The sequence below is a fragment of the Scyliorhinus canicula genome, chromosome 1, assembly GCF_902713615.1.
Source record: "Scyliorhinus canicula chromosome 1, sScyCan1.1, whole genome shotgun sequence".
Lineage (NCBI taxonomy): Eukaryota > Metazoa > Chordata > Chondrichthyes > Carcharhiniformes > Scyliorhinidae > Scyliorhinus > Scyliorhinus canicula.
This window is the reverse complement of record NC_052146.1, coordinates 17,881,961-17,909,597: the sequence shown is the minus strand read 5'-3', so window position 1 is coordinate 17,909,597 and position 27,637 is coordinate 17,881,961. Positions and strand designations below refer to the sequence as shown.

General features: G+C 49.3%; 1 protein-coding gene across 4 annotated transcripts in view; it reads left to right on the top strand.

Moving 5' to 3' along the window:
* LOC119974608 (unconventional myosin-XVIIIb-like) overlaps positions 1-27,637 on the top strand; it is a 390,682-nt gene that overhangs the window by 350,002 nt on the left and 13,043 nt on the right. For 3 of the 4 annotated variants that reach the window (XM_038813932.1, XM_038813847.1, XM_038813683.1), the window contains 2 exons: positions 8,864-9,000; positions 11,564-11,605. In XM_038813932.1, the coding sequence (XP_038669860.1) occupies positions 8,864-9,000; positions 11,564-11,605 (179 nt within the window). The remainder of the gene's footprint in view (positions 1-8,863; positions 9,001-11,563; positions 11,606-27,637) is intronic. The other variant, XM_038813761.1, reaches the window with a different exon arrangement.

Here is a 27,637-nt window from a genome sequence, read left to right as displayed (position 1 = left end):
ACTGGAGCTCTGTGTTTCTCACTGGGACATCTGACCCGGACCTCATCAGGAATGTAAGTTCTTCGTAGTGCAGGGTCGTGGGAGAAGCCAAATCACACCCTCTTATGACAATAGCTGCGGTATTCCGGTAAATTTAAAGGTCTCAACGCCATTTTGCTAAGATATGGAGAGAAGGTGATTGTGTAAGGTAAGTGGGTGAGGGATAGGGTGGCAGGTGGCTGGGTAAGGAGGTGAGGTGGCAGGTGGGTGGCTAAGGCGGTTGGGTGGCAAGTGAGTGGGCGGGTGGGTAAGGTGGCAAGTGAGTGATGAGGCGGTAGGGTGGCAAGTGAGTGGGCGAAGGATAGGTGACCGGTGAGTGGGTGAGGGGTAGGGTGGCAGGTGAGTGGATGAGGGGACAGGGTGGCACGAGTGAGTAAGTGGTAGAATGGCAGGTAGATGGATAAGGGGGTAAGTTGGCAGGTGAGTGGGTGAAGGGGTTGGTCGCAGGTGACTGGGTGAGGGAGTGAGGTGGCAGTTGGGTAGATGAGGAGGTAAGGTGTGTCAAGGGCAGGGGGGAGTATAGTCAAGTGATCCAGTGGGGAGTGGTGAGGGTGGGCAGAGTTGGGGGAAGGGGGTCAGTAATATAGTGCCCCAAAAGTTAGAACTAATTTTAATCCTTCTAACTTTCTTGGGGAACTAATCTGACAAGTAAATTGGAAACCTCCAAAGTCTCTGACTTTATCTCAGATTTTCTAAGGATTCCAGGCCAGGCAAATTGTGCACCTTAAATCCAAAGCATCCTGGGAAAATCCTGCATCATCAGTGCAACAGGACCTTCGAGGTGTTCCCCAGTGCAGCGTCCGGGGTACAACCACCTGGAGGTTCTGGGCCATTATTCATCAGGCTGGGGGAGGTTGACAATCCATTCAGCAGCTTCAGCTGACACAGTGTGAATGGTTTCATACCACCAGGGATGGATCACTCAGGCCAGAAATTCGGCATGTGGCCAATTTTTCTGGTCACAATCAGAACTTGAGGAGACAGGTGAAGTAAGATGTCAGTATAATAGCTGGAAGAAACGGCAATTAGTGCCAGTGGTGGCAGCCATTTCCGTTGATCTCTGCAGCCCTAATGTGCTGCAGCATTATCACTACCTGGTTTATGTTACAGCACGAACATCAAAAGTAGGACTGTGCCTGGGGGTATCGCTGGAACAAGCATCCAGGATTTTTTTTATACTTGAGCGGGAACTGCCATTACTCACTGTCATATCCTCGCTATACAGATTGGAAAAGCTGATCCCTCTGTGTGTGTGCCTACTTATTTTTCAGACGTTACATTATTATTAATACATTACTCGGAGAGGTTTTGCAGAGTGGCGCAGAACAGTGGAAGGCTGTGATTTCCCCAGCTCCTGCAGCGTTCCTATCATCACCCTTTGAGATGCAGTCCGTCAACAAAAGATCAATGAATCACCAGTTAGTGTTTACATGCGAGTGTGAAAGAGCGAGTGCAGTTTTTAAGTTGTGGGTCTGGTTCTCTTTTTCTGGTCGGGCTGCCATGATCGTCATTGCCCAGGTTCTGCTCGGCGAGATTGCAAACTCCTCAATTGTAATTAAAAAAAACACAGCCTTGGCGGAGAGGGTGTGGGGGGAGGGGGGGGGGGGGGGGGGGGGGGGGGGGGGGGTAGACTTTGGCTCCAAGAACGGGAGGATTGTGGGTAGGAAAAAAGGCACAAACAATTTTACATTTCAAACCAGATTTCAACTTGTTTCCAATTCACACAGCCCCACTTCGATTTTGATTTGATTTGATTTACTGTCACATGTACCGAAGTACAGTGAAAAGTATTTTTCTGCGGCTGAGGGAACGTACACAGTCCGTACATAGTAGACAAAAAGAATAATTGACAGAGAACATTGACAAATGGTACATCGACAAACAGTGATTGGTTACAGTGCGGAGCAAGGGACCAAACAAAGCAAATACATGAGCAAGAGCAGCATAGGACGTTGTGAATAGTGTTCTTACGGGAACAGAGCAGTCCGAGGGGGAGTCGTTGAGGAGTCTTGTAGCTATGGGGAAGAAGCTGTTCCTATATCTGGATGTGCAACTTCCTGGTAGCTTGTGGATAAGGGCAGCCAATTCACGCTGAAGAGGTGGGTCAGCCAATAAAAGCTTTCCATAGAATCATAGAATCACTAAAGTGTAGAAGGAGGCCATTCAACCCATCGTGTCTGCACTGACCCACCGAAAGACCACCCTACATAGGCCCAATTCCCTGCCTTATTCCTGCAGCTCCACCCTGAGGGGCAATTTGTCATTACCAATCCACTTACCCTGCACATCTTTGGATTGTGGGAGGAAACCGGAGCACCCAGAGAAAACCCACGCAGACAGGGGGAAACCGTGCCAACTCCACACAGACAGTCACCCGAGGCTGGAATTGAACCCGGGTCCCTGGCGCTGTGAGGCAGCAGTGCTAATCGCTGTGCCACCGTGCCGCTGTATGCCTCCATTTTAATAGGAGCCAGATCCATGAGATAAGTGCATTTGCAGCACTGCTTGTGGGCCATGGGAAGCAGAGATGCTTCCTCCACGTCCAACATGGTAGCACAGTAGGTAGCACTGTTGCTTCACATCTCCAGTGTCCCAGGTTCGATTCCCAGCTTGGGTCACTGTCTGTGTGGAGTCTGCACCTTCTCCCCATGTCTTTTCACAGTGACTTCATTGCAGTGTTAAGCCTACTAGTGACAATAAAGATTATTATTATTATAAGCTTACCTTTTTAAGCACCCCACAATCAAGCAATCAACACCCCAGCCCCAATCTGGAACCCCAACTCCCTTCAGCCCTTCTCCTTGTGATCAACCCTGGAAAATCTTTGACTTACCTGCTGTCCAATCTGTCCTGCCCACAGTCTGTCGATCAAGCAGAGAAAGTTTAATTTCAGCAGGCCAGCCAGGAAACATTTGATTGTAGGGTTTCCCATCTGGAAAGTCAAACTACGGCCCCTCCACCACCCACCCATTCCATGCATCCCACCCACACCACCCTCATCTCCATAGAACATACAGTGCAGGAGGCCATTCGGCCCATCGAGTCTGCACCGACCCACTTAAGGCCTCACTTCCACCCTATCCCCTTAACCCAATAACCCCATCAAATCTTTTTGGACACTAAGGGCAATTTAGCATGGCCAATCCACCTAACCTGCACGTCTTTGGACTGTGGGAGGAAACCGGAGCACCCGGAGGAAACCCAAGCAGACACGGGGAGAACGTGCAGGCTCTGCACAGACAGTGACCCAGCAGGGAATCGAACCTGAGACCCTGGCGCTGTGAAGCCACTGTGATAACCACTATGCTATATACTTCCTTCACAACACCCAGCTCCAGTCACCATCACAGAGGTATTTTCATAACATTAGCAATGTGAATTTACTGTTAACATAAACAAGAAGCTGCGGTCCGATGTCCACATGCCCAGGATAAATTCACCATGCAGTCAGACGCTTGAAGATTTTTTTTAATGGGGTCTTGTGGGAGTTGCTTTGTGGTTTTACCTTCAAGACTGACAAATGAAACAGGCAACGCTTCGTGAGATGAATCTACAGCACAGAAACAGGCCATTAAAGTCAGTTAGATCTATGTCAGTATTAATGCTCACCCCTCTTCATCTAACCACACCATTTCCTTAGGGTTAGGGCTCATTAAATATATGACTAGGATGGGAATAGAGGGATATGGACCCCGGATGTGTACAAGATTATAGTTTAGACAGGCAGCATGGTCGGCGCAGGCTTGGAGGGCCGAAAGGCCTGATTCTGTGCTGTACTTTTTTTAGTTTTTGTTCTTTGTTCCTTCTAATCCTTTTTCACCCATGCTTTGTCCAGCTGCCACTTAAATGCGTCTTTGCGATTCACCTCAGCCACACCTTGTGTTTGTGAGCCCCGCATTCTAACCACACTTTGAGTAAAGACGTTTCTCCTGAAATCCCTCTCGGATGTGTCAGCTACCATTTACTAGTTTTCTAGCTTCACTTGCAGCATTGTATTAGGCCGTGTAATTATTATCCAAGTCAGCAGGAAAGTGGTCACCCATTTTTACAGTGCTATTGTTCAAACAAGGGGACTTTGAGTTGTTGTGAAGTGTCACTGTCCGAGGGAACCGCTATGCAATTTTCCAAACGTAGACATCTCAGATGAAGGGTCTTATCTATGAATGTTAGTTCAGCTCCCTTATTCAGACATCGTTGGATGAAGTCATTAATCTGAGCGCCCCAGCTTTCACCCTTCTCTATCACACAACTAGACTGCTGCTTCTCTCATTCTTAAACTGGCAGACAGATCCTGTGCGTCACTTCAGCTTTTATGAATACGTTCTGCCTGGAAGAATCCCTGTCTGCATATCTTTATTGTTCACCTGATTTCTCTTAAAGGGGAAGGGGCCATGTGTATGAAACAGCAACAACCTCTCTCGATCTGCTTTTCCCTCACTTTTGTTCCTCCTCCCTCCCATCCCACCTCACTTGGGCCATCTGTTCCTTCTTCCTTTGACACACTGCTCACCTTTATTCTGCCACTAATACATTTGGGCCACAATTCTCCGCCGGGGTGATTCTCCGTTATGCCGGTGCCCGGGGGTTTCCCGACGGCGTGGGGCTGCCCCACAATGGGAAACCCCATTGACCGGCCAGCGTAACGGAGAATCCCGCTGGCCGGTCAGGGTAGAAATGTGGCACGGCGGGGCGGAGAATCCCGCGATTGATCTCTTAACTTGTTGGAGCAGAGAAGACTGAATGTTAGTTCAGCTCCCTTATTCAAACATTGTTGGATGTAATCATTAATCTCAGCGCCCCATGATTGAATGGCGGAGCTGACTCGATGGGCCAAGTGGCCTAATTCTGCTCCTGTGTCTTATGTCTTATGAAGATCGATCGAGGTGTCCAAGATTATGAGGGGCATGGGCTGGGTGGATAGGTTACAGCTGTTCCCCCCTTAGTTGAAGGGTCAGTCATGAGTGCACACAGGTTCAAGGTGAGGAGCAAGAGGGATGTGAGCAAAAACCTTTTTGCCCAGAGAGTGATGACAGTCTGGAGTGCACTGCCTGGGAGCATGGCTGAGACCGGTTACCTTGCACCCTTGTTATGGGCCAGGGTTTAGAGAACCTAAAAGTGTATCATGGAGTTCACCTGACCCACAACATTTAGTAGATTGTTGTATGGGGAACACACAGCCCACTCTACAGCTGTGGTACAGCAGAAATGGAAAAGTATTTTTTAAAGCAAAACAATGTTTATTCTAGTCGCTCAAGTTAACCTTTTTAAAACAAACAGTGAACATCTTAGCAATCATTAATTCAAATACAACCCCCAAAGACTATAACACTAAGTAATATGCATGCTGTCCTTTTAACATCCAGAAGACTTACAAACAACATAACCTTTAACAGAAGCACATTAGGTTAAAGTCGCTGCTAAGAACATTTATAATTCTGAATTCACCAAATGATCAAGAGACAGTCTTTTCATGGCAGAGGGAACAGCAGTACAGCTGCTTTGTCTGGCTTCAGCTCCAACACTGAAAACGAAACCAAAAAGACACAGACACACCGAAGCTTTTCTCAAAGTGAAACTAAAAAGTAGAACCAGAGCTCAGCTCCACCCACACTCTGACATCACTGCAGTAACATGATCAGCCAAACATTTCTTAAAGTGACATTCTCATGACATCCTTTAAAAAGTACCTGGATGAGCACTTGGTGAGGACAGGATTCTCCCCCCCACCTCCCAACCCCCCACGTCCATGGCGGGTTTTCCCGAGGTGGGAGCAGCTCACCATCAGCCGCTGGCAGGATCTTCCGTTCTTGCCGAACCCGATGGGGGCCGCCCGGCGATTCTCCCTACACGATGGGCCGAGCCCGCCGAGTTAAGCCGAGTCCCGCCGGCGTCGTTCTCGTGCGGTCCAACCCGACGAGACCTCGGCGTTCATGCTGCAGGGAGCGGCCTGGTGGGGGGAGGGGGGATCCAACTCCAGAGGGGGCCTCCACGGTGGCCTGGCCCGCGATTGATTCCTACCGATCGGCGGACTTGCTTATCCCGGTGGGGGCCTATGTTCCTCTGCGCCGGGCCCCTGTAGGTCTCCGCAATGTTGCATTGGGGCCGGCGCGGAGAAGGCAACCCATGTGCATGCACAAACTTGCGCTGGCCATGGGCCGCATGCGCGAACTTGCGCCAGCTGTGGCGCGCATGCGCGAACGCACGCTGGCCGTGCACGGGCCGGTATTGGCAGCTGGAGCAGCGTGAGGCCCCCTGTGTGGCGCAGGGTCGCTGATCCTCGGGGCCAGATGACGCCGGCATAAAACGCTCCGGCGTTTACGGCAGTGTCAACACTTAGCCTCAGGATCTGAGGGCGGAATTCTCCGACCCCCCCGCAGGGTCAGGGAACCCCCGGGGCCTTCGTAAATCCCGCCCCCGCCATAGCCGGAATTCTCCGCCACCCGGGAATTGGGGAGGCGGGAATCGCGCACGGCCGGTCGGCGGGCCTCCTGCTGTGATTCTCCGGCCCGCGATGAGCCAAAGTCCCGCCGCTGTCAGGCCTCTCCCGCCGACGTGGTTTAAACCACCTCTGGTGCCGGTGGGAGCAGGCGGCGCGCGCGGTCCTGGGGGTCCTGGGGCGGGGCAATGGCCGATTGGACCCTGGGGGGTGCCCCCACAGTGGCCTGGCCCACAATCGGGGCCCACCGATCGGCGGGCGGGCCTGTGCCGTGGGGGCACTCTTTTTCTTCCGCCACCATGGCCTCCACCATGGCGGAGACGGACGAGATCCCCTCCACCGCGCATGCACCGATGGTGACGTCAGCGGCTGCTGATGCTCCAGCGCATGCACGGACTCACGCCGACCGGCGAAGGCCTTTCAGCCAGCCTCGACGCCGATCGGCGGGGCGCCAAAGGCCGTTAGCGCCAGTCAGCGAAGCGGGAGCCACTCCGGCGCGGGCCTAGCCCCTAAAGGTGCAGAGAATTCCGCACCTTTGGGGAGGCCCGACACCGGAGTGGTTCTCGCCACTCCAGTATGCCGGGACCCCCCGCCCCGCCAGAGCGGGGAGAATCCCGGCCCAAGAATCCCGCCCCCTGTTTCTCCCCATTGATCCATGATAACCTTTTGTGATTTGAATGCCTCTATCAAATCTCCCCTTAATCTCCGCTGCTATAAGAACAGTTCGTCTTGCAATCCTCACCTTGTAATTGAAGCCCCTTCTCCCTGGTACCATTTTCATCAGAAGCCATTCCTGAACTAGGCCCACACGGGGGTAGATACAGTACTTCAGCTGGGGCCTTACCAGTAGTTTACAAAGGAGACAGGGATCAATATTCAAGCATCATTCCACTCTCTCTTATTACAAAGGCCAACAATTGTAGAGAACCAGCCCATTATTAGATGTCTCACCGAGCTAATTATAAACAGTACATATTGTTATCAGTGAGTCAAGCTTAGATTCATTTTCAAACTGCAAACACCACTGACACAAAGGGAGTTGATTAAATATTATTAACGTTTAATAGAAATGCATTATGCTGAACCCCGCACAGACCAGACTTATCAGTGCTCCTCTCAGTATCAACATCATTTTATATTTTACAGGCATAGCCTGCGCGAACCCATCCAAAGGATTAAATAGGAGTCATTTAATTTGAATCACCACAATTGATCGGTGTGGTTTTGGCAAATGTATGGGATTTCTCGTGTAATTTGGCAACTGGATGCCAGCTCTCTTGTGTTTTTTAAATCAAACGTATTGGAATCTATTTTCAAAGAGGTAAACTGCAAGGTTCTGTCCTTCTGCTGCATGGCCAGTCATGTTTGGGCAGTCACACTTTTTTTCACAAGGCAGTGTTGTCACCTCCATTTGAACCTGACGTTGGAGTCCCAATGATTGAATAATTGTCACATGTACCGAAGTACAGTGAAAAGTATTTTTCTGCGGCCAAGGGAACGTACACAGTACGTACACAGTAGACAAAAAGAATAATCGACAGAGTGCATTGACATCACATCGATGTGATTGGTTACAGTGTGCAACCAGGGCCAAACAAAGCAAATACATGAGCAAGAGCAGCATAGGGAGTCGTGAATAGTGTTCTTACAGGCAACAGATCAGTCCGAGGGGGAGCCGTTGAGGAGTCTAGTAGCTGTGGGGAAGAAGCTGTTCCTATGTCTGGATGTGCGGGACTTCAGACTTCTGCATCTTCTGCCTGATGGAAGGGTCTGGAAGAGGGCAAAGCCTGGGTGGGAGGGGTCTCTGATAATGCTGTCTGCCTTCCTGAGGCAGCGGGAGGTGTAGCTAGAGTCAATGTGGGGGTGGCAAGCTTGTGTGATGCGTTGGGCTGAGTTCACCACACTCTGCAGTTTCTTGCGACCTTGGGCCAAGCAGTTGCCATACCAGGCTGTGATGCAGCCGGATAGGATGCTCTCTATTCCTCTCGCAAGTGGAAACAAGCTATTGGTTCCAGAGTGGTAACAAAAACAATCACGGAGGCATCATCGTTACTCACCCTCTTGACCCCATTTGTCAGCTCCAATTACCTCAGTGACTCAGCATCCACGTCATGACAAAATACACTAGTAAATATTTATAGTTGTAGGACTGGATTGCTGTCAGGAAATTAGACAGTGTTGAGTCACCATTAGTGATGAAAAGTCCAAATATATTATTGTTGTATCGAAACTAAAACCTAACTACACAGTCACGAGATAAACCTGACAGATTCTGAAAAAGCTACCGAGGATGAAAATTATTCCTTAAAATGGGAGGGATAGCTCATCCTTTATTTCCGTGTCTTTCCGTGTAATGTTCAGTGCACGCATTTCTGTTTAACTTGGCAGACATCTCAGGTGGAAAGCCTGATGACGATTAAACAGACCCTGCAAGCCGATCTGGAAACGTCGATAAAACGAATCGCAGACCTGCAGACTGTCCTGGAGGAAGAGTCTACTGATGAAAGTGATGATGAGACGGAAAGGTAATTTCTTCAGTCTGGAATGACAAAAGCCATGAGGTGTACTTGGCTGCAGACATGGTCAGGAATACAGACCCAGGGCGGCGCGGTGGCGCAGTGGGTTAGCACTGCTGCCTATGACGCTCAGGGCCCAGGTTCGAATCCCGGCCTTGGGCCGTGGACTGAGTCCGCAGCCTCCACGCCGAGTGCCCGCCGGGTGGAATCATGAGAGAACCACATCGGCGGGAACTCGGCCAGCTGCACTTGGAGATACACCGTGGGGGCCTCTTTCAATGGCCCCCGACTGGCATCGCGTCGACCGTGCGCGCCCGATTGGCGGCAATTCTCAAGGGACCAATTTCAGTGCGAAGGCTTGGAGTATCCCGCCCAAAGGTCTTTGGGAATTTTGTGATGGGAAGTATTTAAAACAAATCCCTGCAAGTTCCGAAGGAAGTTGATGTTCCAGAATGACCACACAAACTGTACTTAACTCCCAGAGTAGCACTCAAACCATTAGATACAGCAGGAACCCTGCACAAAGTGTACAATATATGACATTTTACGCAGTGTATCTTTGCCATTCCAGCTGCATTGAACTTTCAGTCCTTTGGCGAGGACAGCTTCTCTGGCTTGTTGCAAATCATGTCTATTTGAAATGACAGAGAACATGAGGATGCCGAGAAAAGATTCAAATTAGTCTGACCAGCAATTCATTCCTGGAATCTAGAGTAGAGTCCAGGCAGCAAAATGGTTTCCTCCCCTTCTGCCATCGTTGGTAAATGTTGAAACTAAAATGGACGACTGAATTATGATATTTTTCATCCTCTTTGTTAAATGTTGCCATTTGGACCAACCCTTCCCCAGTGATGGCAACGACCCTTTAATCTTGCCCCGAGAGACTAAAAATAAGGAGCGAGATTCTCCCAAAACGGGAGAAATCGTAAAGCTGCCGTAAAACCCGGGCGGGTTTTACGGCAGCGCGCCCCTTCCCGACCGGGGACCAGAATCGGTCCCCCGTCGGGGCTAGCAGCCCGACGCCGTAGGCTCCGGCAAGACGGGCTTAACGAAAATCGTTAAGCCCGCTTGCCGGAGTTAGCGCCGGCTGACGCGTCATATGACGTCAGCCGCGCATGCGCAGTTTGGAAGACTCCAACCCGCGCATGCGCGGGTGACGTCATCGCGTTTTTGCGCGAAACCCGCGCATGCGCGGGCCGGGTTGCCCCTCAGCCGCCCCGCGAATGGATACTGCGGGGCGGCGGAAGGACAAGTAGTGCGCGGGCATCGGGCTCGCTGCCCGCGATCGGTGCCCACCGATCGCGGGCCCATGGCAGCCGTGCCAATCGGTGCCATGGTTATTAGTAGCGAGTTTGTGACGCCGTTTTTACGAACGGCAAGACCAGGTGTGTTTGCCGTTCGTAAAAACGGCGGAAAGGGCTGGGACTTCGGCCCATCTAACAGCTGAGAATCGCTGCCGGCCGTAAAAAAACGGCGGCAGCGATTCGGGTCGGGACTTCGGCGGGGGGGCGGGAGAATAGCGGGAGGGCGGGAAAAATGTCGGGAAGGCCCTCCCGCTATTCTCCCACCCGTCGTGGGGGGCGGAGAATTTCGCCCAAGGGGTGAAGCTTTCATGGCCCGATCGCCGTGGGTGTAAATGCCATTATGGCCGCTATCAGTCGCAATAGGCCCGTAACAGGATTTGTGGCAGTGAGGCCTCAGTATGAAATATTCCCTCCCCAGCCCCCTTGCCGGAGGCATAATCGGGTTCGGGCGTGAACCTGAATTTCATTAATTTGCATCCATTTTAATATTCAGAAATGGCTCGGAGATGAATATAACCCCCGAGTTTTGAGAGACACGACATGATAGTGCCCTGGTACCGCACCCTGGCACTGACAGGTGGGCACTGACAGGTTGGCACTGCTGACGGTGGGGCCAGCCGGCGGGTACTCCAGGGAACCCTATTGGGGGGGGTCCCATTATGTTGGGTGGTGGCGATGCTGGAGATGGGGGTTTATGCTTTCAGGTAGTGGGGTGGGGAGGGGGAACTTAGAATGGGAATGCACCCCAATGCCGCCAAGGATTGGGGGAAGGGGCGGTGCATTGAACCTCACTTTGAGATTGGAGTGCCCTTTAAAGATGGTGGCTTGATCTCTGAATTTAGGCGCCTCGCCCTCACCACCTCTCCCCCCCCCCCCCCCCGAAAGCTGCCTATGTGACCCCCGGCAGCACTTTGAAATTGCACCGAGTGCCCTTCGATCTGGCTGGAAAAGGCAGCTGGGTACCCAGCAAGTTTCACACTGCTTTTCTCGCCTGATTCAGCAATATTTGGGCGATTCTGCCCAAGGCCTGAAGAGAATGATAATAATCAATCAATTTAATAATGATGGAGAGATGCGGGCGCTGAGCTGGGGTGGGCACAGTGAGAAGTCTTCCAACACCAGGTTAAAAGCCCAACAGGTTTGTTTTGAATCACTAGCTCACAGAGCACTGCTCCTTCATCGGGTGAATCCTTAATTTAATAAGCCGTGCTTTGTATCGGAGGAGGATTGGCGCGGTGGTAAATTGTGAAATTCTGTTCTCTCCTTAGTGCGATGACGACCTTGGGAGGAGATTTGGGAAGGAGAGATGTGTAAGAACAAAGTTGCCTGTTGCTTGTTCAGATTGGTGTGCTTTAAGCATAAAAGAGACTGGACAAAATGTGCTCAGAGTGTCAGCCCCCACAGCATGTCCTAATCCTAAATTGAATTCTTCATTTAATATCAAACTAATGCTTTCCCCTTAACAGGAGTGGCTGCCATTGATATGCAGCTCAATAAGATACATGGTTAAATATTAGTTTCACATCTAAGTGGTGAGCACACCTGGTACATTGAAGTAGTGCACCATGGAGTGGGCAAAGCGGAGAACCTCCACTCTTACAGATTTCTTGAACTCAGTTTGATGTGGGACAGTTGCTGAAGACAGGTGGGGAGAGGAGGAGAGGAAGAGAGGGTAGTGTGGTGTGGGGTGAAGGAGGGTGGGGTGGAGGCGGGGGGGGGGGGGGCTGCTGCTGGTGAGGTGCGAATTGGCTTGTTTTTTTTAAATTTAGAGCACCCAATTCATTTTTGCCAATTAAGGGGCAATTTAGCGTGGCCAATCCACCTACCCTGCATATCATTGGGTCGTGGGGGCGAATCCCAGGCAAACACGGGGAGAATGTGCAAACTCCACACGGACAGTGACCCAGAGCCGGGATCGAACCTGGGACCTCGATGCCGTGAGGCAAAAGGGCTAACCCACTGCGTCACCCTGCTGCCCCCTAGAATTGGCTTGGTTACTTCTCTTTTTGCCTGCAGGTGATCTGTGCACCGATGAGTCTCGAGGTTTGAGAGGGGGAGGAAAATAGAGGAACTTTAACCCGATATTCTTAAACACTTCCACCTCACTGTTCTCGTAGCATTGAAAAATTTAAGGCGATGTTGTAACATCATTGGAGGAGCGCGTAACATATTCATAAGATATTCAATTTGAATTTGAGATATTCCTTCAATTTTCCTTGGGCCGACTTACGAGCAACCTTGAGGAAAGGTCAAGTAGCGTTGCACAAGAGTAGGAGACCAAACTGGTTAGATGATAATAATAATAATCTTTGCTGTAAATTGGCATTGTGCTTGAATCTTACAATGTATAAGCTGTGAGAGGCAGAGAACACTAGGGAAGCTAAGGGGTTGTGCTGTCGAGTGCATCGCTGACTTTTAATCATGTCATCTGAAGCAGTGAGAGAGATTCTGCTTGGCACAGTTGTGTAAGTAATACTGAAATTAGATATTATTTTGCATTCCATTGTCTTCAGAACATAAATATTAATCTGAATCAGGTAATTATGCAGAGATTGAGGCAGCGTGCAATCAATGATTTGTAAAGCTGTACTGCACTTCATAATTATCCTGAATCTAATATTACGTCTTATAGAATCCCTACAGTGCAGAAGGAGGCCATTCGGCCCATCGAGTCTGCACGGATCCTCCAAAAGAGCACACTGCCTAGGCCCAATCCCCCGTCCTATCCCCATAACCCCACTCTAATTTAGCATGGCCAATCCAACTAACCTAATATCTTTGGGCTAGAGTAAAAGGCTGCCAAATATGAGACTATAGATATGAATGAATGGTCCCAGGTTCGATTCCTGGCTTGGGTCACTGTCTGGGCAGAGTCTGCACGTCCTCCCCGTGTCTGCGTGGGTTTCCGCCGGGTGCTCCGGTTTCCTCCCACAGTCCAAAGGTGTGCAGGTTAGGTGGATTGGCCATGATAAATTGCCCTTAGTGTCCAAAAAAAGGTGAGGTGGGGTTACAGGGCCTCGGGGATTGGGTGGAGGTGTGGGCTTAAGTGGGGTGCTCTTTCCAAGGGCCGGTGTAGGCTCGATGGGTGGAATGGCCTCCTTCTGCACTGTAAATTTTATGATTCTAAATAAAGGAGGGAAAAGGTTTTACAGATGTCAGCAAGCTACTTTATTAACTTATAGGGAAAGAAATAGGATACACGATGGTCTGGGGCCTCTAGAGTTCCATACACTGAGGGTAGGCTGCATGTAAGGTGGTGGGTTTGCAACTGTGGAGTAACAAGAGGAGAAAAATCCAGGGAACCATGACCATGGAGACACCGACAAAACAGATGAGAAAGCAAAAGTACGGCAGGCTTTATTCACTGTTACTTTGAAGCTACAATCCAATTCATCAAATGGCAACACTGAATTCCCAATATTTGCACATTTTGATGTTCATTACTCCCTGATTGATTGATTGATCGATTGTTCTGGGTAGATGTTAATGATTGATATGAAGTCAGGTTTAACCATCATCCTCCTAACTATCTGGTTTGGTGCAGAGCTTGAAAATACTTGCCCATCAATCTGGTCACACTGTCAATCAACAGACATACTCTTTTAATAGTCAGGCTGTAAACATCCTTCACACGTCTCCAAACTGCTCATGCAAAAGAACATTGGATCATTCCGTGATTTCTGCTTCAATATTTCATCCAAACTTTAGTCATGTTTAATCTCTTTGTGCAGCTATCCAAAATGACTCGGTTCATTTTAATTTTACAATGGTGATCTGGTGGAGGCGGTTCAGTAATATTCAGGAATAATTTCACATTTTTATTTTTCATGCATTTTAGCAAATGGCTGAAGGTCTCTCTCCCCTTCCCCTTCAGGCAAAATATTTGCCTCATTCGTAGGGGTTCCCTTTAAGGGGATTAAAGCTGCAGTTTGATGAGCCACAGCTAGGGCGTGCGGTTCTCTGCCCTTTTCCAAGTTGCTGAATTCAGTCACGGTGAATCTATGGGGTCCTGTGATCTGCTTTCTTACGGCACTGGCTCAGGTGCCACATTATGTGGTCCCCTTTTGTTGTGGATTGCTCCTGAGACTGGATTAAACATGTCACACTTTTAGGATCATGCAGCATAGAGCAGGCCATTTGGTCCATGCAGTCTGTGCCGGCTCTTTTGAAGACATTTATTCCCAGTCACTGTTTCATTCCCCGTACGCCTGCAATTGTTTTCCCCAGAAGTATTTATTCAATTCCATTTGAAAGCTACGATTGAATCTGTATCCGATCAGACAGTGCGCACCCCATAAATGACTAAGGCAGGGATTCTCCGATGCGAGTTCACCCCGCCAGCACTGCCAGCGAGTAGGGAGTTTTTGGCGCTCAGCCAACACTCCGGTTACTGCAGGAAGACCGGAGCATCCCGCCGGTGTGAATGAACGGAGATCCTCGGCCTAAGTATCATTTTGGGTGTGAAAACGGGTGCAGATCACGTCGGCTGTTCTGGTTCAATTCCAATCGCGATCTTCCCACAATAGTCATTTTTCTGGAGCTGGGGTGATTTGCGCTGGTAATGAGATGCACAGGACCCTCAGACGCCTGCAAGGCCAGATCTTCAGAGATGGGGGCACCTCCGATCTCAGAATAATGGTACAGATTCTTCCCCCTTCTCACCGAAAAAGACCTCCCCACCTCCAAATCCCAGCATATGACCCGTCCATTCCCCAGGAAAGACCTCAGTCTCAGGGAAAGAGCTCCCAATCCCTCGCTTAGACCCTCCCAATTCCTTGCAAATATCCCCTCCAAATAGCCGGCATCAGACCCCTTCCCTTCAATCGCCGGGACCAGCGCCCCCTCCCCAGATGAGTGACACCCAGCTTTGAAGTCACCAAACGCCCTGCCTCTTCATGCCCATTCCCGCTTTATGCCCTTGGCTCCTCTTCGGGCCCAGCCCCCTGGCACTGCACTGGCCCTTGGCAGTACCAGTGTGTCATTTCAATCTGGCAAAGCCAACCTGGCACTGCTCAGTTGGCACTGCCCGGTTGGCACTGCATGGTTGGCACTGCATGGTTGGCATTGCCATGTCCCCAATCACCTGGGCTAGAATACCTTCGGAGCCCCCTGGCATGGCCAACACATCTCCATTTGTGGAGACCAAAGAAGAACAATGAAAAGTACATCAACGGCTGTGATTCGCGCAGGTTTCACATTATGCGGTAGGTTGGAGAATTGCAGGAGCCGAGAGAATTCGGCTTGAAGCTCATTTTGACTCTTTAAATTGGAGAAGATGCTAATTGTGTTCACGTCCAGCAATGGGCGTGAGCTGGATCACTTCTGCTGTGAGTGCCCAGAAGCATTGTGCAATGTTTGGCGCCCGCCGCAAATCCCATTGCAGGGCTCACCCGCAATTATCCCCACATAGCGGGATTTGCACTGGGCATTACACAGCCAGAAAATCACCATCATTATGTTCAATAATGTTTGCTCATTTGCTTCTGGTTCTTATATCAAACACCATCAATCTGTGCCCACTATCTAGTGACCTTCTGACCATTGTAAACTGTGTAAATTCCTCCATCAAATCTCTTCTCGGCCTGGTCTGCTCTCAGGAGGACAACCCCAAATGCTCCGGCCTATCCACCCAACTGTAAACCCTCATACCTGGAAACATTCTCATAATCCTCTTCTGCACCCCCTCAAAAGTACTCATATCATTCCTAAAATATGATGCCTAAAAAAACCTTCTCTTACTCTCCAGCCCCTTCAGGAGTGAGCCATCAAACATCCAGAGATAAGGGAAAGGCCCAGTTAACAACACCTCACTGAAGAGGATAAAAAATAAGGTGTTGGTGTGCGTCTGTGCCTGGCTTCCAAGCAAGTCTATTTCTAAGATGGCGGCCTTCATAATGAGCAGGAATTTCTGACCCCCTTGCCCTGTGGCGATCTTTATGAGGTTGACTTCAGGATGGAAAGCGTCATGATTACAAAGACACTTGAAGTTCTTTTCATGAACTAAACTAATTTTATTTACACTATTTGATTTAGAGTTCGACACTTATTCCAATGGCAAACAAATATATTATTAAACTACACTCACTAACACAATCTCTATATTCTAACTGTAACTATATTCTATCTTCTGCAGCTCGACAATGCACTTTACCCTTCTACCTCTACTCCACTCTCTCCAGCTCACTCTCCCTAAAGCCTAAGAAACAGTGCCTTTTATAGTACTGTCCCTTAGCTCCACCTAGTGGCTAGTTTTAACATAACATTAACATTTCACATATTGTACATTTGTATAATGTCACATCCTGACCCCCCCCCCCCCCCCCCCCCCCCCCCCCCCCCCCCCCCCCCCCCCCCCCCCCCCCACCCCGCCATGGGGTATTTTCTAGTGGCAGAGGTGGCCCGCCATTGGCCGGCGGTGAGATCTTCCAGTCTTGCACTGTTTATAGGGTACTGTGTACCCTGCGCCCTCCACCGCCAAGGAACGCGCCACGATGGGTTGCCATTGGCGGGACTGGAGGATACCCCTGGTGAGAAGGGCTGGAATATTTCAGCCCAATATGTTTTATGGGGTAGTGGTGCTGAGGGAACTGAAGTTAGCCTTGCTGACTGAAGGTCGTGGTTGCTTTAATTGCTATTCTCACTTAGTGCCATTTAAATAATGACAGAATTCATTGAATCAAACTGTGAATGAATCTCCAAACAACATGTTAGCTTGAAGCTCTTGTCCCCTGTCGTTACCTTACTGCTTAACGTCCAGCGTGCCCTTATTCAAGACATTGTTACTTTACATTTGCAAGAATGTTTTCCCCCCTTCTCTTCCCTGCTTTCCAGCAAGCACTGATTCACACCAGGATCTAGACCCCAGCAATGTCGTCAGTCCCCTGGTACGTCAATCAAGTGCCCATTCTTCACACTGGAGTTTATAGTGTGAGTGTTGGAATGCCAGATGCCACGAGGGACATTACAATCAATCCTGCTCTTCCCATCACCCAAAGCCTCAGTAGAACCTTTCCGTTGGGAGTCACTGCATAGCAGTGTTAAGAACAGGAACCTTGGTTAACCTAGGTCAATATGGTACTGGAATGGTTATGACCCTGGCCCACAGCATGGTGAAAATTAATTTGATTGTTCGGGCCATCTGTGAAGTAGCATCAAGATCAGATTAACATGAAATATCAGATTGTTGTAACCGCCCAACTGCTTCACTCAGTTGGGCTGGTTTAGCACAGTGGGCCAAACAGCTGGCTTGTAATGCAGAACATACATACCGACCTCCCCGAACAGATGCTGGAATGTAGCGACCAAGTGGCTTTTCACAGTAACTTCATTGAAGCCTGCTTGTGACAATAAGCGATTATTATTATTATTATTATTCTTACTTGTGTCAATAAGCAATTATTATTATGATCAGAATGAAAGAAATAAATGAAGAACATGCATTTGTAAAGTGCCTTTGTTAGATTCAGGACATCCCAACCCACGTCACAACCATTTAAGAAACAGCACAACCAGTGTGTGCACAGTAAGATCCCACAAATATCAATAAGATTAATGATTTGTTAAACTGTTTCAGCGCTGTTGTTTGAGCGATAAGCGTCAGCCAGGACACCAGAATGCCTCAGCTTTTCCTCTGTTTTGGCCATGCTTCGTAAGCACCCGCGGGGGCCAGCTAGCTCTCAGGTTTAGTTGTAAAGCTGAAAGACGACACCAGCTGACAAGACAACACTGAGGTGGAGGTGTGTTTCACGTGCTCATATCTCTGGCTAATCTTGAGGCAAGGCTGACACCTACAACATTGTCCCTTGAGCTGGAATGCCTTTCAGGAAAGACACCTCTATCAGCTCCTGGATGTGACTCCAGCCCCACAGCACATGGCCAATTCTTAATGCACCATGAAGTAACCCGCCAACCTCACCTTGGGCCAAGTAGATCCACAATAAATTGTATCTCCCAATGACTTGACCCATACAATTATATATATCACAGCTTTGGGGGAAAAACCAAGGTGGCTTAAGTTGTCAGTGGTCGCGCAGGCCAGCTCCTGCATGGTTGGTTCTATTTTTAGCCTTGTGATTCATTCTGTCAATTAAAGCTATCAATGGGGCCCTCACAATGGCTTGGTGCAAGATCTTCAGCTCCCGTATGCGACAGAAAAGGAAGATCCCAGCCGCATTTCTTGCTCTGCACGGGGTTAATAAGTCTAAACCAGGGCAGTCATGGCAATGCTAGACAACGTTCTCCATGGCACTGGGGCAGGGAAGGATAGTTATCCAGAGATTACCGCTAGAACGTTCATGGGTGGCTGAGTACAAGATCAGACAGCCAAGACTCCTTGTTTGCCTCCCACGCTGCCCCAGCGCCACCCCATCCTGTTCCTACACTCAAGTAACCTGTGGAAACACCGCACCGGGGTTCACTCATGACAATCGGCTGCTTTCCCCTTTTGAGAGGTAGAGCTGACTGGTGGTGATTTAACCTGAGGATCACCACACCTCAGGCGTGGGGCAAGGTTGAGAAGGCGGGGCCTTCATGAATAACCTCAGCCGATACGGAGATTGACCCCGCGCTGCTGGCCTCGCTCTGCATCACAAACCAGCCGTCCAGCCCACTGAGCTAAACCGGCCCTGTCTGGGGTTCACTCATAAAAAGAGCTATGACCATCTCTGGGTTCGCAAAGTAGTCAAACTAAGTGTCCTTTGGGGAAGACAGGAAGTCTTTAAATTGAAACGGCTCCACGGTAGAAAAGTGCAGAGCAGCCCAGCGGTTCTGGCGAATTGCAAGCATTACCTTCCAGACAATTGGCTTCACTACATCTGAGATAATGATGTTTCATTCCAAATTTGCTTCCACATAACTCAAACATCAAGTGTTCTGACATAAAGCTGCCTTGCTTCAGCAAGAAGGGCGCAGAAAGGGCATCCTGTCAGTTGAAATGTTTATGAACCTCCAGAGAGTCGCAATGAAAATTCTGGCAAAAAGATCTTCATCTTTTTTAATCCTTTTGTTCAGCTGAGTTCCACTGATAGGGTGAAGCTGTTCAGCTTCAACAACCCAATCTCACAAATAATTTAGATTCATGATTTGAAAGGCAGGTGTGCTGTTGCTTTCCGACGTGCAGGAGTCGGTGTTCATTTGTAAGTTGAACATTTTGTCAATGCGACAGAGTGTGTATGGAATCTGGACCTCTGAATATGTTTTACATTGGGACCTCTCCAGTGGCATATCTCGTAGGGTTCATTTTTCCCTCTTGTAGTCACCAGTACATTCTTGGTTATACAGTCTCCATAGGGACCATTAACCTCCTTAAAGTTGACAGCTGAAAAGATGACAAGACAAGATTTTGTGTTTTAAGACTTTGACTGTAGCAAACAGACGAAAAGCACTTCAACTAAACGCTGTCATTATAGGCTACTCGCATCTTGAACTACAGAACAACTTCTCATTTTACTTTTGGCACAATTATAAAACCCACTTCACAAGTGTCCCTTTACAATTTACACTGTCCCTTAAACTGACATTTAATTTTCCTAGATTTAGCCCAAAGTGATTCTCAGCTCCTGAGGAGTTACTTCTATTCCTTTCCTTCCCCAGCCTGGTAATGTTTGAAATCCTGAGGTGATTTTAACAGCGAGGGTTTTTCCTGGAGATCCTCTCGCGAGTGCAAGCTAGGCAAATCTTCCAGCCTTATTTGAAATCCTCACCAATTTGGCCTTTTCGGTCCAAGTATGAGTTCCCACGTGCATTCCAGTGTGGTGAACCATAGAGATTTTAAACCAGTGGTTGCCCTCATTCTCTCTCTGCCGGATCCTGGCAGAATGCCTGTGCTTGTGAGTTTCAGTGATACATTATAAAGCCCATCTCCATGGCAAAATGAAGCACGTGGGCATTGTATCCAGGTAGAAATGCTGATTACCTATCCTTGAGGCTCCAGCTCTCTTTTTATTTTGGAAGTAAATGGAAAGTTTTAAGCACAGCTGTTTACAATCTGACTTTCTCAATGTCCTCTTGTCTCACTACTGTGAACACTGAAGCTGCTGCTGTTCCATGTGTGAACACCTTTTATTTCCAACAAACAACCCGATCCTCCCTTTAATCTTTAACATGTACATCACCAAAGTCTGTTGTTGGGAAGACTTCAGAACAAGTCACCTGACACCTTTCGCTGCAGCCTTAATTAAAGACACAGTCCCAAAGCATAATAATCTTACAAAACTTTACATTTGTAACAAGATTATCGTAGTTCATTGCATAAAAGAAATTCTACTCGCGTCACCTCTGGCTCTTTTGCCAATTACCTTTCTTCTGTCTCTACTGGACAATAAAGATCGTGATTTATTTGTCCTCTATGTGGCTGTCACTAGAAAGAGTCTTAATTCATCCTCAAGGAGTTGAGTTGAATCCCCCCTGCAGCGAGGTGACCATTCCTGCTATCACACTGGGGTGAGAATGTGTCATGGAGCCGACCAAAATGGAATTCTCCCCCCCACCCAAACAAAACCATAGGAAGTGTCAATTTCCTGGGGAGGAAGGAAGGTAGCATGCCAAAAATGGGCCTCACAGTAGCATGGTGGTTAGCATCAATGCTTCACAGCTCCAGGGTCCCAGGTTCGATTCCCGGCTGGGTCACTGTCTGTGTGGAGTCTGCACGTCCTTACCGTGTGTGCGTGGGTTTCCTCCGGGTGCTCCGGTTTCCTCCCACAGTCCAAAGATGTGCGGGTTAGGTGGATTGGTAATGCTAAATTGCCCGTAGTGTAAGGTTAATGGGGGGATTGTTGGGTTACGGGTATACGGGTTACGTGGGTTTAAGTAGGGTGATCATTGCTCGGCACAACATCGAGGGCCGAAGGGCCTGTTCTGTGCTGTACTGTTCTATGTTCTAAAGAACAAATAACAATACAGCACAAGAACAGGCCCTTCGGCCCTCCAAGCCTGTACCAGTCATGATACTAACATTTGCCAAAACCTCCGCACTTCCTTGTGCCGTATCCTTCTATACCCACCCGATCCATGTGTTTGTCAAGATGCCTTTTGAACGCCGTTAATGTATCTGCTTCCACAACCTCCCCAGGGAACGCGTTCCAGGCACGCACCACCCTCTGGGTAAAAAACCTGCCTCGCACATCTCCTCTAAACTTTGCCCCACGGACCTTAAACTTCTGCCCTCTGGTGACTGACCCCTCCACCCTGGGAATGAGTGCCTGCCCATCCACTCTATCCATGCCCCTCATAATCTTGTGGACCTCTAGCAGGTCACCCCTCAACCTCTGGCTTTCTAATGAAAACAACCCGAGTTTATTCAGCCTCTCCACATAGCTAACACCCTCTAGACCAGGCAACATCCTGGTAAACCTCCTCTGCACCCTCTCCAAAGCCTCCACATCCTTCTGATAGTGTAGTGACCAGAATTGTGCGCAATATTCCAAGTGCGGCCTTACCAAGGTTCTATACAACTTAGCACGACTTGCCAGATTTATACTCGATGCGCCGTCCAATGAAGGCAAGCATTCCTCATGCTTTCTTGACTACTTTGCCTACTTGTGTTGCCACCTTCAAAGAACTGTGGATCTGCGCCCAGATCTCACTCACTATCTGAGGCCGAGATTCTCTGACCCAGCGCCAGGTCCGAGAATCCCCGGGGAGGGGGGGGGGCACGATTCTTGTGCTCCGGCTTCCCCATTTTCCGGTGCCATTTTTCGTGCGGAGGCGGGATCACCGCCACGCCGGTCGGGGGGCATTGACAGCCCCTCCTCCCGGCACCGGCACTCGGGCAGGTGACCCAGGGTCCTGTTGCTCCTGACCCGAAACAAGGTGCACATTCCTTTTTTGAGCCTCCCACAGTCATTAGGACATAGGAGACAGGAGTAGGGATAGGCCCTTCGAGCCCGTCCTGCCATTCAATAATCATGTCTGACCTTCGAGCTCAACTCCACCTTCCCGTTCCATCCCCTTATCCCTGAATTCCCTTAGTCTCCAAAATTCTATCGACCTCTGTCCAAAAATATACTCAAGGACTCTGCGTCTACAGCCCTCTTGGAAAGAGAATTATAAAGATCCACAACTATTTGAGTGACAAAATTTCTCCTCACCTGTGCCCTAAGTGACCAACCCCTTGTTTGGCCATTTTGATGGTGACTCCTCTCTTCTAGTCTCTTGTTGATTTAGCCTGGTGAGAGGCAAAACAGCCTTCCCTGTCTTGGCCTCTGGTTATAACAGGCAGACCCCGCTCGATGACATCCTCAGTGCCTGCCCAGAGGTAGAGATGGATAGAGGGAAAGAGAGACAGACAGAGTCAGAGATGTTAAATTGCCCACAAAGCCTGGTTGGGTAGAATTAAAATTGCTCCTTCCTATTTCTGACAGGCGCCTGGGCCACCTCAATGCTGATAAATCAATACCCCGGACGTAGCGCCCAACCTTATATAAACACTGACTGATTACGAGCAACACAGCAGGAGGACATTTAGTTATTGTATCATTAACTTTAATTTTCCCTCTTCTTTGTAATCAAACCTATTTTCTCATTGCTAAATCGCTCCCCCCATCAAGCTCTTAAAAACCTTATTTAATTGCTCCTGTTCCTTCTGGCTCTTAGCGTTCATTCTGGCAGTTGTTTAGCTCTGGTAAACTAAAATTGATTTTAAGATGCCTCGATTGTAATTAGTACTAATTGGATAAACTTGCCCATAAAAGCTGTCAGGCTGGATACTTTCAGAATTGGAAGCAGAAGTTACAGCGTGGTGACGCATGAATGATTCAGCAAAAGACATGAAGGGAACCAGCCATAAAATACCGTGAAGGTTCCCGATCTATCAGGTTGCAATATTGTAATGTTGGTCATGTTGTAGCTTTGAAGCAAGTTCCTGGGGGATTACCCTGGGTTGAGATAAATGGAAATAAGTGGATGCTAATTCTTGGGCTGGATTCTCTGACCCCCGCGCCGGGTCGGAGAATCGCCGGGGGGCAGCGTGAATACCGCCCTCGCCATCTCCCGAAGTCTCCGGCACTGGAGATTCAGCGGGGGCAGGAATCGCGCCGCGCCAGTCATCGCCCCCCCCCCCCCCCCCCCCCCCCGGCGATTCTCCGGCCCGCAATGGGCCGAAGTCCCGCTGCTATAATGCCGGTTCCGCCGGCGTGAATCAAACCACCTCCCTTACCGGCGGGACTGGCAGCTCGGGCGGGCTCCGGAGACCTGGGGGGTGACGCAGGGCGATCTGGCCCCGGGGGGTACCTCCACGGTGGCCTGGCCCGCGATCAGGGCCCACCGATCGGGGGGGCGGGCCTGTGCCGTGGGGGCACTCTTTTCCTTCCGTGTCGGCCGCAGACTACGTGATCGCTGACGTGAAAGTGAACCCCTCCCCTGCGCATGCGTGGGGATGACGTCAACAGCCGCTGAAAGTCCTGCGCATGCGCGGACTTCCGCCGGCCGGCGAAGTCCCTTCGGCCCCGGCTGGCGTGGCACCAAAGTCCTTCCATGCCAGCTGGCGGGATGGCAACCACTCCGGCGCGGGCCTAGCCGCTCAAGGTGAGGGCTTAGCTCCTAAAGGTGCGGAGAAATCCGCACCTTTGGGGCGGCCCGACGCCGGAGTGGTTCACGCCACTCCATCCCGCCGGGTAGGGGAGAATCCAGCCCCTTTTCGTTCCATTTGCACATATTTTCATTAAGAGGCCCAGATTCAGTGTTTTTTTTCCGGGACCCACTTTTCCCAATGGCGTGACCTTCGCGACACACACCGCGCTCGCTCACGTTTAACAATAATGGGGAACTTGCTTGGTCCTCACGATCCACTTGAATCAGGTTCAAAGGAGGAGAGGGCAATGCACATGTCAGGTACAGAGTTCAGCCAGTTCCTTCGTGCCGTCATCATCTTTATGAAAACAGAAAATCCAACCTCGCACATGTCGGTCGCTGTGAAGGGCGATAGCAACAAAATGCTTGTTTTACTCAGCACTGGATGCTCCTGGGAAATGTTACTCCAGAATGCTTACAGCCTCATCTGCTTTTTGCCACCTCGGCACCCTGGCAGTGCCACCCGGTTGCCAGCCTGACTGCCAGGTTGCCCAGGTGGCACTGCCAGGAAGGTGCCCGGGTTGCATTTACCCCATGTGGGGATCGGGCCCGGGGTGCCCTGCCCATGTGAGGTGGGGTGCGGGGGCTTTGATGATTCCCAACAGGTGAGGTGGGGCATTGGGGGTGTCTGGGGGTTTTGCCGGGGGATGTTGAGAGGTCAGGGCCCCCTAATCTCTTCCTGCACTGAGGAGCTCCAGTCATCAGCGCTCCGCTCGTCGGAGCCCCTCAGTGCAGGAAATGCAGCTGAGTGCGGCCTTGGCGAGGCTATAGACTCTGGAACTGTTCCTGCTCACGTCACTCTGATATTCAAAAAGGGAGGGAGAGAGAAAGCAGGGAACTATAGACCAGTAAGCCTAACATTGGCAGTGGGGAAAATGCTTGAATCCATTATCAAGGACTTTATAGCGGAACATTTAGAAAGCAGTGGCAGGATCAGTCAGAGTCAGCATGGATTTATGAAGGGAAAATCATGCTTGACAAATCTGTTGGAATTCTTTGCAGCGGTAACCAGTACACTCGATAGGGGGAGCCAGTCGATGTGGTATATTTGTTCTTTCAGAAGACGTTTGACAAAGTCCCGCATCACAGATTATTGTGCAAAATTAAAGCGCATGGGATTGGGGGAATGTATTGAGGTGGATAGAAAACTGATTGGCAGAGTGGAAACAAAGAGTAGTGATTAATGGGTCCTTTTCAAATTGGCAGTCAATAACTAGTGGGTTACCACAGGGATCGGTGCTTGGACCCCAGCTATTCACAATATATATTAATGATTTGGATGAGGGAACAAAATGTAACATCTCAAAGTTTGAAGATCATCAAAGCCCCCCGCACCCCACCTCACATGGAGGGTGAATTGTGATGAGGATACAAGGATCCTACAGCATGATCTGGACAGGTTGGGCGAGTGGGAAAATCAATGGCAGATGCCGTATAATTTGGATAAATGTGACGTTATTCATTTTGGAAGCAAAAACAGGAAGGCAGATTACTAAATGGTTGTAAATTGGGAGAGGGGAGTATGCAGCGGGACCTGGGTGTCCTTGTGCACCATTCGCTGAAGGTAAGCATGCAGGTGCAGCAGGCGGTAAAGAAGGCTAATGGTATGTTGGCCTTCATTGCGAGAGGTTTCGAGTATAGAAGCAGGGATGTGTTGCTGCAATTTTACAGGGCCTTGGTGAGGCTACACTTGGAGTATTGTGTGCAGTTTTGGTCTCCTTCTCTGAGAAAGGATGTTCTTGCTCTCGAGGGAGTGCAGTGAAGGTTTACCAAACTGATTCCAGGGATGGCGGGACTGTCATATGAGGAGAGATTGACTCGGTTGGGATTGTTCTCGCTGGAGTTCTGAAGAAGGAAGCAAGGAAGGATCTAAAGAGAGAGCTAAGACGAGCAAGGAGGGGACATGAGAAGTCTTTGGCAGGTAGGATCAAGGAAAACCCAAAAGCTTTCTATAGGTATGTCAGGAATAAAAGAATGACTAGGGTAAGAGTAGGGCCAGTCAAGGACAGTGGTGGGAAGTTGTGTGTGGAGGCTGAGGAGATAAGCGAGATACTAAATGAATACTTTTCGTCAGTATTCACTCAGGAAAAAGGTAATGTTGTGGAGGAGAATGCTGAGACCCAGGCTATTAGAATAGATGGCATTGAGGTGCGTAGGGAAGAAGTGTTGGCAATTCTGGACACGGTGAAAATAGATAAGTCCCCGGGGCCTGATGGGATTTATCCTAGGATTCTTTGGGAAGCCAGGGAAGAGATTGCTGAGCCTTTGGCTTTGATTTTTATGTCATCATTGGCTACAGGAATAGTGCCAGAGGACTGGAGGATAGCAAATGTGGTCCCTTTGTTCAAGAAGGGGAGTAGAGATAACCCTGGTATCTATAGGCCGGTGAGCCTCACGTCTGTTGTGGGTAAAGTCTTGGAGAGGATTATAAGAGATACGATTTATAATCATCTAGATAGGAATAATATGATTAGGGATAGTCAGCATGGTTTTGTGAAGGGTAGGTCATGCCTCACAAACCTTATCGAGTTCTTTGAGAAGGTGACTGAACAGGTAGACGAGGGTAGAGCAGTTAATGTGGTGTATATGGATTTCAGTAAAGTGTTTGATAAGGTTCCCCACGGTCGTCTATTGCAGAAAATACGGAGGCTGGGGATTGAGGGTGATTTAGAGATGTGGATCAGAAATTGGCTAATTGGCTAGAAGACAGAGAGTGGTGGTTGATGGCAAATGTTCAGAATGGAGTTCAGTTACGAGTGGCGTACCACAAGGATCTGTTGTGGGGCAGTTGCTGTTTGTCATTTTTATAAATGACCTAGAGGAGGGCACAGAAGGTTGGGTGAGTAAATTTGCAGATGACACTAAAGTCGGTGGAGTTGTAGACTGTGTGGAAGGATGTTGCAGGTTACAGAGGGACATAGATAAGCTGCAGAGCTGGGCTGAGAGGTGGCAAATGGAGTTTAATGTAGAGAAGTGTGAGGTGATTCACTTTGGAAAGAATAACAGGAATGCGGAATATTTGGCTAATGGTAAAATTCTTAGCAGTGTGGATGAGCAGAGGGATCTCGGTGTCCATGTACATAGATCCCTGAAAGTTGCCACCCAGGTTGATAGGGTTGTGAAGAAGGCCTATGGTGTGTTGGCCTTTATTGGTAGAGTGATTGAGTTCCGGAGCCATGAGGTCATGTTGCAGCTGTACAAAACTCTGGTACGGCCGCATTTGGAGTATTGCGTACAGTTCTGGTCGCCTCATTATAGGAAGGACGTGGAAGCTTTGGAACGGGTGCAGAGGAGATTTATCAGGATGTTGCCTGGTATGGAGGGAAAATCTTATGAGGAAAGGCTGATGGACTTGAGGTTGTTTTCGTTAGAGAGAAGAAGGTTAAGAGGTGACTTAATAGAGGCATACAAAATGATCAGAGGGTTAAATAGGGTGGACAGTGAGAGCCTTCTCCCGCGGATGGAGGTGGCTAGCACGAGGGGACATAGCCTTAAATTGAGGGGTAATAGATATAGGACAGATGTCAGAGGTAGGTTTTTTACGCAAAGAGTGGTGAGGCCGTGGAATGCCCTACCTGCAACAGTAGTGAACTCGCCAACATTGAGGGCATTTAAAAGTTTATTGGATAAGCATATGGATGATAATGGCATAGTGTAGGTTAAGATGGCCTTTAGTTTTTGACTTCCCATGTCGGTGCAACATCGTGGGCCGAAGGGCCTGTACTGCGCTGTATCGTTCTATGTTCTATGAATGAGGGGAGATCTCATAGAGACTT